The sequence below is a fragment of the Adelges cooleyi genome, unplaced genomic scaffold, assembly GCF_023614345.1.
Source record: "Adelges cooleyi isolate 19-005CV unplaced genomic scaffold, UGA_ACOO_1.1 ACOO_flye_CR_arks_rails_tigmint_CR_PRNA_21, whole genome shotgun sequence".
Classification (NCBI taxonomy): Eukaryota; Metazoa; Arthropoda; class Insecta; order Hemiptera; family Adelgidae; genus Adelges; species Adelges cooleyi.
The window spans coordinates 14106632-14117774 of NW_026095871.1; the positions used below are offsets into that span (position 1 = coordinate 14106632).

The 11143-nt window shown below is 31.6% G+C and overlaps 2 protein-coding genes across 3 annotated transcripts in view; one reads left to right on the forward strand and one right to left on the reverse strand.

Annotated features, from left to right (window-relative positions):
* The window catches only part of LOC126834260 (band 4.1-like protein 4), a 105208-nt gene extending 99299 nt beyond the window's left edge, over nt 1-5909 (forward strand). The window contains exons 17-22 of one of the 2 annotated variants that reach the window (XM_050566053.1): nt 46-165; nt 3206-3343; nt 3483-3581; nt 3653-4178; nt 4917-5004; nt 5062-5909. In XM_050566053.1, the coding sequence (XP_050422010.1) occupies nt 46-165; nt 3206-3343; nt 3483-3581; nt 3653-4178; nt 4917-5004; nt 5062-5069 (979 nt within the window). In that variant the 3' untranslated portion in view covers nt 5070-5909. The remainder of the gene's footprint in view (nt 1-45; nt 166-3205; nt 3344-3482; nt 3582-3652; nt 4179-4916; nt 5005-5061) is intronic. The other variant, XM_050566054.1, reaches the window with a different exon arrangement.
* On the reverse strand, nt 2352-9975 carry LOC126834267 (cilia- and flagella-associated protein 161). Its single transcript, XM_050566065.1, has 5 exons — nt 9750-9975; nt 8947-9108; nt 8382-8471; nt 5947-6071; nt 2352-3023 (listed from the first exon to the last, which is right to left on the reverse strand). The coding sequence occupies exons 1-4, from the start codon at nt 9909-9911 to the stop codon at nt 5958-5960; spliced, it is 528 nt and encodes a 175-aa protein (XP_050422022.1). The 5' UTR covers nt 9912-9975; the 3' UTR covers nt 2352-3023; nt 5947-5957.
* Between the last annotated feature and the right edge of the window lie 1168 nt (nt 9976-11143).

Below are 11143 nucleotides of genomic sequence, written 5' to 3' on the forward strand. Positions count from 1 at the left end.
CACCAAGAATAATTCAACAATTATTGTGTTTTTTTTGGATTACAGTTGTTCGCTGAAGGACGCAGTCTTACACGAAAACGGCGATAGTCCTCCGCCGCCTTACAGCGAAGGTCCTGCCACCACCAACGGTATGCCAAGTTCAAAAAGTGCGAATCAGTTACCAAGGTACGATGAACTAAAACCACTCCAAAATGGATTCTTTATTTGAATAATTATTTCATTATATATATATTGTTTTTATTTTGTAACATTTACTTGAATTATGTTAGTATCGGGTTATTTTGTACTCTTAAATCAGCCAATTGTAACTGAACGGTTATCACACGTAATATTTTTATAATGGGCACAAGTCGCATATTTATTTTTAGCACGTTTTATTTTATGGAGAAAATATCATATAAATATGGCTACACAAATTGTATTTTTAGTAGTTTGAAAAAACCTAATCAAATGTTATTGCCACTCTAGTACACTGTAAATTAAAACTCGGATTGCTATCGGCTATTAGTTTCTAATGTGTATTAATGGTGCAGAAATTTAGCAGTTCTATGATATATTGTTGACCTAAGTGAATGTTAGTCGAATACAATCCAGCTGATGGAATGATATTTATCATCTCAGCTATTACAATTTATGTCTTTGAGACTTATGAAAAAACAACAGCACTTACGAATCTACAAAAAAGGCTGTCTCAATATGTTAAGCCAATTAATTTCAAACTAGGTACTCATGACCTGCTTAACCTTCTAAATCTGTCTACTTAACATTCCTTCTAAATTCACCTCCACGTGAATTAAAAACATTGTGCTTGCTGATTGCTAACAAAACGGGTTCTTACTTCTTTCATACAAAATCAACACAAAAATGTACTCTTTTATTTCGAGTTTTTCTAAGACTTAACATATTACGACAAATATTAAAAAAAGTATGTTCACATAGTTTTGGACCACTGAGTGTATTTTTGTGTGTTAATACATTTATTTAATTACATATAACTTTTTTTTGTAGCAATATAAAATTTAAACATTATCATTATTATATTATGTTAAGTTGTATTTGACACGATTAAATTGGCTTCTTTTTAAAACTTTAAATCGCCCTTTCCCCAGCTCCAAAACATTTGAATAAAAAACATCAGTTTTAATTTATTCTCACTTAAATATAACCTTAACAGTAGCATGCAATAACGTCAAGATTTTGGGACGACAAAACACTTGAATCTTTACTATAGTAGCAAGTATATAAAAGCTATTCATTATAAAATTGAATGCTTATTTGTCAAAAGTTATTAAATATGTTACTAGTCCTTTTAAATCTATAAGACGCAATTATTTGATCACTTAAGTGATAATTAAAAAATTTGAAAATCTAATTCAATCATAAATTGCAATCCAGAATTCACAAATAATTATTTGTGAGATTAGTGTCACAACTCTTACAAATGTATGTCATAAGACTAATTATGGCTACTTACAAATTAAAAAACTTTAGTTTAAAAAAATCAAATTTCAGTGACAAAATCCTAATTTTTTGAATAATTTAAACAATTTAAAATAAAAGTATAAAACAATATTAACCAAACAAAAGGTTTTCTGTATATTGATTAAAGGAACTTATTTTTATTCAGTCAAATACAAAATATGTTTAATTAATCACTACTGTTGATTTAGTATTGTCTACTCTTTTAAATTAAAATAAATACCTCGTGCTGTTTTAGTTGAATTAAACAAGCTATTCTAAGTATTATTAAAATGTTTTAACGTTCAGATGAAATTGCAGTAAATAATTAATTGTTCTCAAAACAAAAAACGATAAATATATATATTTTATTAATTATTTTTTTTGCTTTTATCAAAAAAGAAAGTATATAAAATACTTTTTATTAAAAGAAAAAAAATGCCGAAGTTACATTAAATATGGAAAGTCTCGGATGTCTTTTGAAATGAAAAAAATATGAGTTATTATTTAGTAGTAATGGCCAGCTTCTTTGTTGACACGTTAAAAAGAATATAAAACAGCGTGTAAAAGTGTTGAGAACTTCTTTATACATTTACCTGAAGCAAAGGGCCAAAGAGAGAAAACGACAAGACCTCTTATATTTGATATATTGCATAACATCTTTGCTCTGAGGTAGATTTTCCGCTGTATGATTAAACGTACTGATGTTATATTTTTTATTAAAAAATTCCACGAAATTGTATATTTATTGAAACGTGCTATTATTTTTGTTTTTTTATCATGAGAAATTTATAAAAAGGAATTTTTAAAAACAGCTGTTTCCTAAATTAAAAAACAGTAAATAAATATTTATAAAATGTTAATATATATAATATATATGTTTTTTTGGCGTATGTTAAATCGTTTTATAATTATAACTCCAACTGGTATAACATTAAAAATATAACTTCTAAGACGGACTTAAAATCGATTATTTATAAGTTTAGGAATCTACTGATATTATTCAACTACAACCTTTATAACAAATGGTTACACCTGGTCCTTAAGTACAATCTAAAGAAATTACATTATTATATAATCCGTCTTGCCAATGTATATTTTGGAGTTAAGCGCACTATTGGCAATAATTATTTTCTTATTATATCCACACAGCAACTTTAGATTATACATGATTCGTTGAAACATCAATGAAATAATTCAATTATAATAAGTGTTCAGGATTTCTGGAACTTATTCATGAGTAGTTTTTTAGTATACAATATTTGGAAAGTGATTTGAATGATGAATTTGAGTTTTTATTAACATTTGATATTTTTTCGCAATATTATGGTTTACAATTAATATGTCGTCAATAAAAATATAATATAACATTTTAAAAATACATTATAGCTGTGTGGAATTTATTCATGTATAATTAAAGGATTTGGACGTAGGATTTTAGGTGAATAAAAAACACAAGATTTTCATTCGCTTTATTCAATGACACTACTAAGTACTTGAATAGTGGAAGTATTTAACATATGACTGTCGCTGGCACTTGACGGTGATACTTTATCTCCTTTAACCTGAAACAAAAACAATTTTTTACACATAATATAATGATATAACAGCTGACGATAAAATAACAAATGTATTCTAGCGACTAAACGTATTCGATTTAAGTTATCATATCTAATACGGTTTAGTATTAAAATATATGTGTATTTTTTAATATAATTATAACTTGAATGTATTTCTTATGATTCAGGTTACCCAGCCAAATGATGCGGACAATCGATTCGAGCAAAAACATGTGCTCTGCTCTGTACGGCAACCCGTCCACGTTGCTCGGTACAAACAATTATTCTAGTCATGACCAGCGAAACGTTGTAAATCATTCGCGATGGTAATAATAATAATAATGATATTGTGCATATATAACACTATTGTGTGTGTGTGTGTGTGTGTGTATATTTAGCAATGCAATTTGCTAATGGACCTTTTCCATTGTGGTTGATACTATCCGTGTGTACTGTTTGCGTTAGGTTGTACGATCTCGAGCAAAAGGACAATATGCACAACAAGAGGACGGAAAATATGATGAGAGACGCCACGTACACGTCTACCGCGAGGACTCCCGTCAGGTAAACTGTTGCTGTCATATTACACATTGTATATTATTATATTATACATCAACATTGCAATTTGTACACAGTAACGGCATTGCCAGCAACGGCAATCCCAAAGGGTCTTGGCAGAGCCACGAGATCCGAGGCGCCGTCGGCGTGCCTTGGCAGTGCATACCCGACCGCGTGTACCCGGTCAGTGGTTACGGCGCGAAGAACGGTATCAACCAGACGCCGACGCCGACGACGACGTTCCAAAACCGGAACAACGGTATCAACCACAACCACAACCACAACCACAACCACAACCATAACAACAACAACAACAATCCGGAAACGACCTACAGGACCGCCGCGGTGGACTCGAACAGGAACAGCGCGCCCGACGCCGACAACTGCACCGGTAGAGCGTCGATCAAGAGCAGCAAGTCGTTCGAGAGCGGTGTACTCGGCCAGCATGCAAACACCCCCAACGGCATCATACCTTGGCCGGGGGACCGGAAACGACCGCAATGGGACAACGGGCCTTTGCACAACGGCGAGCCCGCCAACCGGACCAACAACCTGGCCAGGTCTTCCAGGGGTCCTACTTATTTTTCACCTCAACACAACCACGTGAGTGCCGACGGTCGATTCGGACTTTTACCGCCCGCAACGGTTATTCTTAGGAGTAATTACTTACTACTGCGTATGCGATACAAGCCGGTCCCATATCACAACGTGTGTCAGCACCGATAAACCTCTGGGACATCATCGTGCCAAGCGATGAATGCTGGGAAACCCCCTCTGCTCAAAAAGGGGGAGATTGCCACACGGGGGGGCGTCTTGCTCTTTATATTGCGCCCCTTAATTGATCCTCGCCGAATTTCACAAACGCACACCGCGTGTCCAGCCGTAATCCGTCATAACCTCCATTCTCGTGCCATTAATCTTACCGCGTTTGTTCGGCACTTAACGTCTCATTCATCACACGGCGGAAAACTCGGTGAAATTACTATATTTAAACTCTACAACCTGCCCGTGTAGGTATATACTGTCACGGTTTATACAACTCTGTCGGTCCTCGTATCATTTAAATTTCTACAATTTAGAAATCGAAATGTTTTGGTTAGGAGTTTGTAAAATAATCCCCCCCCCCCAAAAAAAAAAAAATAAAATTTGCTATATGACATAATAAAATATTATTGAAACATATGAGCTATAATTTTTGATTTCTTGCCGAACTATGAAATGCACAAATATTCTGAAAGTTATTAAATATTATGGAAGTGCGTTTCAAATTTATATTATATTGTAACACGTGGAGGATTTTGTACTACTTTTGTCGTTTTAACGTGTGTGATTTGTTTAAAGGTCGATCGATTGTCTAACGCCGAACTGAGATCATCGGCCAGTCTCGAAGAGATTCTGTCACCGATCCTGCAGAGCAAACTGACTACATGTAAGCATAAACTATAAACTTACCGCCCGAAATCGAATAAAATTATAATGAAAACAGATTTTTAAATGTTTACAGAAAACTTTGCGTCCGCAAAGAAATGAAAGCGTTGCCGACTACCGTGTTAGAAGCGCAACGACACCGCACTTATATTTAATCAAGCCAAAGCCATTAAGTGTACAGTGTAAAAAAATATATATATTTTTTAAGTAACCCTAAGGAGGAGTATTCCTGTTAAGACTTTTATGTAAAAACGCAAGTTTTCTTCATCGCTATTATACATTATGTAATATTGTAATTTATATTTTTCGCACACAGAGAGAACTGCCATAATATTATAGGGATGCGTCGACAAGACTGAATTTATAACTGAATTAAAATATAACGTATATTAGAAATCTGTCTGTTTGGTACCCCTAGGCGTTCTTTCCGTGTTGTTTTGTACGTTTTTCATATTTCCAAGCTCAATTCAATGCATGTGTTCTTTATTATTATAATATTTTATACTTGTGTAATCGGTTCAGTCCACGTCGCGCTTTTCTTTTTAATATTTCTTAAAAAATATCATAAACTATCATCATTTGTATATTTAAACAATATGTACCTGTACTGATAATATTGCGAGTACTCAAATAATAACATAATACTACAATAATGGTAATATTAACGTGTTTGATATACTCGCCATATTCTCTCCACGGAAACTGTTTAACAATTAAAAATGGTAAATCAAACGAATTACATTTTTTTTTTATATAACTCATTGTAAGCAATTAAAGAATTGTAATACTTTTTTTACTACAGCAGTCGATTCGAGTGAAAACCAATATGAAATACTGTATGATGAATAGTTGCACTTTTGTATCAAAACGTGTGTTTGTTGTGCTGATTTTTAATTCTAAGTAAAAACTAATTAAATCATATAATATAATATTTATAAATTACTCGATGGCTTGTTATTTGGTCGGCACTTCGCCCGATGACCGACTCGATGTGATGAACTGCCACAAGTTTTGCGGTTGATCACATCCCCTGGCGTCCTTGTAAGAATGTGCGGATATCTCATACTCCTAAAAAGTACAAGAAAATTATTATAAAACTTAAAAAACGTTCTTTAATCTTTAATGAAATAAAGACGGATAAAATGATAAGAAAACAGACGAAACCCTGAATTTTTCGGTTTGTATTTGTAACTGCAATAATTGGAGTACAGTACGAATATTATGATTGTTATACAATGTTTAAATCCAAGTTTTCCAAAGACGTTATGGTATCATAATAACTCTAAGAATAAATGGTGCATGTCTTTAATGATATATTATTATGTATTTCAATTCTCATTTTTATCTTAACAACTAATAGACTAACAATTTAAAAAAATGACATATGTGTAAACCATAAAAACAAAATTAAATAGTATTTTAATAGAAAAAAATTATGTTAGTTAGACACATATATATTTTCTTTATTTTACTGAATAAGTTATTTTTTTTAAATTTTATAAAAAAATATATTACATAATAAGTAGGTACATTTATTTAAAGAAAGTTCATATTGTGCGTTTATTCGAAAAAAAAACATTTTTAACAATAAGAAATAAAATTATAAAAACTTTTAGAAATATAAGATTCTTTAAAAACCTATAGTAAAAGAAATAGAAAAGATGAAAGGACTTCCATACTTGTTTAATGATTAAAATTACGGTATTATACTAAACTTTTCATTGACATTACAAACACCGATTCACAAATTATATATATAAAAATTCTATACTTTTTTCATCATACTATTTATTCAAAACTTTTATTTTATTACTTATTATAATAACTGAGCTATTACAAGATGAAAAGTTTTTTTACGCGTCTTTTCAAACTTTAGAGTTTGTTACCGAACAAATAGTCGCCATTCACACAGGATAGCGCAGAAGTTTAACCAGATTTGAAATAATATTAAAAACTGAATATGTTAAATGCAATTATTATGAAATATGATCAAATAATAAATTACAGTCGCCATTTATCATCGTATATACAGACTATGTGTACAATATTTAAATATCATTGATTTTACATTAATATTCATATTGCATGTCTGCGTAGTATTTTGACGCATGCAAATTTATCTTCACGCCTCACGTTTTATTATTTTTTTTTTAGCATTCTTTAAAAATAAGCAAATAAAAAATTGTATAAGCAACAAAAACATTAATCTCTCCATTGAAGTATCAATAATTATTAAACGCAGACTATAAGTAATTGATTTTTTTAATATATTGTATATATGTATATTTCCCCATCTTATAGTTACACTCGAACAACAATTAATTTCTTTTGTCTTATTTATTCATAACATGTTTTATGTATACATTTTAGTGGTCTTTGAAGAACTGTCAGATTATTCATGTCTGAAATAGTGTATAATATTAATTGGCCAAGTATAACCGTCGCAATGGTATGAATAAAAATACAAGTAATTTATTTTTATGGACATAACCACATATTCTGGTATACCTTCTGTGGGAAGTTATTTCAAAATTAACTGAGTAAGAAAAACTAGTTTTCTGATGTATTCAGAAATCAGACTCGTTAATATAATCATTCGTAAAATTCTAATACTATAATATATTAGCCAAAGATAAAAGCAATAAAATATAAGCTCTGACAATAATTATATTACTGGTGTGCACCCATTAGATGGATAACTTGAGTTATTCAACTCAATTTTTTTAGTAGACTTTTTATATTATGCAAATTCGATTAAAATTATATTTACATATCACTAAAATATGTCATGCAACCTAAACCTAACTCTTTTTTTTTTTTTTTTAATAAGTTAGTAGTACCTAGTTGAGTTTTCAACTGTAAACGTGAAACATTTTATAATTGCACAATAGTTTAAATGTTTTACATTAAAATATACAATAAGATAAAACTCATGGAAACTTAGAAAGATTCAGTATCAACAAATATGTTTAGGCATTATGATACATTAGATAATCACTTCTAGTTTCATTTACGTCTGTATTTTATAATAATTAATTATTTGGTCAACTTTCAAAATTGGTATTATAGTCTAATTCAGATACCTATTTAATTAATATTTTTATGTAGTTAGGTATTATTACAGTAATTACTAATTATAAGTGCTCTGCAATGAGTGTTATAGTTTAGGTCAAAGAAGAAAATATAACAGCAGCCAGATTCATAAAAATACAGCACAAATATAAACAATTTCTTAGGGAGACAAAGTTTCAACAATTCAACAAAAGTCACATTATATTCTATATGTATATATACCAATGTTGAACATATTTAGTAAAAAATAAAAAAGCCAATAGTGTTATTTATGTTACACTGTTTTGACAGTAAATCAATACTTACGGTACCGAAAAATGTGTCTAATAAGAAATCTCTTTCGACCGCCGCGTTTTGATTTGTGGACATATGATTGAGAAGTACGCAAGTTCCATTCTATAAATTCAAACACGGGCGTTTAAATATTTTTAAACACGTTATTATATTATCAAAAATATGTTTTAAGTAGTATTATAGTTGTCGAGTAGATTTAAAATAAAAATTTAGCGATATCAAAAAGAACCGGGGCAAACGGCACAAGGTAAAAATGACATGCTGGCGGATTTGTCGAGATTAAAATGAACTTATCCGGTCTGAGAGAGCTCAGTGTAAATAACTGGTTTCTCTCCGGGTCAACCAACTTCTCCGGCTGCTTCCTTACATAGAAGCGGTAGCCCGATGAGCTCAAGGGCAAATCTAGCGAGTAATTAAAATAAAAAATAAAACAATGTGTTCTGTTTTATTTCCCACCCACTTACTTCCTTTACGCACTCGGTCGCGGCCGGTGTTTAACAGTAATTATTATTAAAATACAAGAATTGCATTAATTTATGAACCACAATGTTTTATTACATGGCACAAAAGTGTTTACCGGGATAGGTAACCCTTCCGCTTCCAGTTGGAGTGTTTTGTTCCAGTAGTTAATTCTCCACCGGCAGTATACGTCCAGGGTATCCGTCAACTTCAATACCGGATGGTCAGATAACCCTTGCTCCGCGCTTAGCCGTGGCATTTCGACAGTCACATACAACGGCTAAATCATAGAAAATAATATTTATGGAAACGTGACGTATACAAAGTACATTTTTTTTTTAATCGTGTCGGAGATTTATTGTCAAAAAAAAACATTGGGACACTATCAAAAAAGCATTTATTCCCAATATATTGCACTGTTTTTTTTCCTCCTCGTATATCATGTCAACTCCAGAAGTGTCTAGTTGATGTATTTAAAAAAAAAAAAACGGTTTACTTTTAATTCGCATAGACCAATAAATATTAACATTTTTTTTTTTTATAAGGCCCTTAAAATAATTACAGAACTGTTATTTGTTCATTTATATTAGAAAATGTCTTTAATATTTCACGTAGTCTTCATAGGTTTCCGTGAAACCTGTGTAAATGCACAATTTTATCCAGAAACAGTAATTTAATGGTGTTAAACATACTTTGGAAGAAACGCAAGGGCTAATGGCAAATGTGTCTCCGAATTTCAATGGCTTTCCAACATCGCAGCCACTACCTACAACTCTAAAAAAAAAATGAGTAAATAAATAATAGCTAGTATACCGTTAGAGTGGATTAGATACCTAATCTAACATATATTTGTATCATTCTCTTATAATTGCGGATAATAAGTCAATTGAAGCGAAGAGAACAAAACGTTGTGTAACTAACCCACAGATTTTGAAGCAACTCCGTACACAGGGTTCGGTGAACGGCGAACCGGTCAACACACATCCCGGGCCAAGTCCTTCCCGGTCTAGGGCTTGTTCTCCCACAGTGCAAGACAGCGAGACTCCAGATTCGCATGCATCCGGCGACGGTACGCTGGGGCATATCAGTTGAGTGTTTTCGCCGTACTTTAAGAACTCGTTGGATACGTTTAGCGTTACCTGCAATCATCACATCACAGTCACGCATCATCTTAGTATGATCAGCCTTAGTATAGGTCTAGAACGAGTCCACAAAGTAGGTCCACATGCCCGGATGTTATTGTTATTGCAATAAAATAACCATCATAACGTTTTCGATTGATTCGGGGTTGTTGACCACGCGAGATACGAAACCGGTTTATCGAATTGCCTTAATTGTTTTATTTTTTATTTTTATTTTACGGCAATATTATCTACGTCGGTCGTTAAAAACATGGCAATAATTATATACAATCTTTATCGACACGTCCGAAACTTATTGGGTCCATAACGAATTTATCTGAAAAGCTAAATAGCGAAGAGAGGAGAGAAGGCTAAACGTATACTGTACAACCGTGACTTCTCGCAGCGAGTGGGTTTATGAAATACATTAGATCAGACTTGGCGTGTAGTAGAACAAAATAATCGACAAAAATAATTCGTTGAAGTTGTACCACTTCGGTTGGGAATTGCCAATTATATGGTACTGGTTCTAAAATTAATGTAGAATTTCTGTTGGCTGTTGTCTTAATGATATTTAGTCTAAAGGTATATTTGAATATCGTTTTCTATTTGGGTAATTTGTGTTCATTAGTTTACCCAATGTTATCAATGTTTACCCAATAGTAAATATTGTTAATAGCTATTAGTTGTTATAAAACAGAGTTTAGTACAAAATGTAACCTTTTAAAATATATTTACATTATACCCTAAAAAATATTTTTTAATTTTAATTGTATTTTCGTTTAATAGATAAATTGTAGATACAAAATTATTGTCAATATTGGTATAATTTATTTAATATTATACCACATTGTCGGTTCTTTGCGAGTTTTATTAAGGAAATTATTGGGAAAAATATTAGCGGGTCCTGTCTACAAATAGTATAGCGCCATCTAGTGTGTTACTATGCACCACAGTAGAGTAATTTACAGACTTAGCCGCTAGAGTTCACTACGGTAATGTTATTTAATATTTTTTTGCCTGCTCGTTATTAGTTATTTTAGTTGGCTTCTGTTAATTAACTATTGCGGTTTTGCACAGCTATAATATTTTAATTTTATATTAATTACTTAGAATAATAATTGCATCAGCTGTAATTGGCTAATGGCTTATAGATAATTAGTTAAAGTTTGAATTTAAATACGTCATTCGATT

Coding starts and splice junctions, on each gene's coding strand:
- LOC126834267 (XM_050566065.1), bottom strand. CDS start 9,911: ATGCCCCAGCGTACCGTCGCCGGATGCATGCGAATCTGGAGTCTCGCT. Junction 9,109..9,749: donor AGTTGCTTCAAAATCTGTGG/GTTAGTTACACA, acceptor TCTATGATTTAG/CCGTTGTATGTGACTGTCGA. Junction 6,072..8,381: donor TAGACACATTTTTCGGTACC/GTAAGTATTGAT, acceptor TGTACTTTTTAG/GAGTATGAGATATCCGCACA.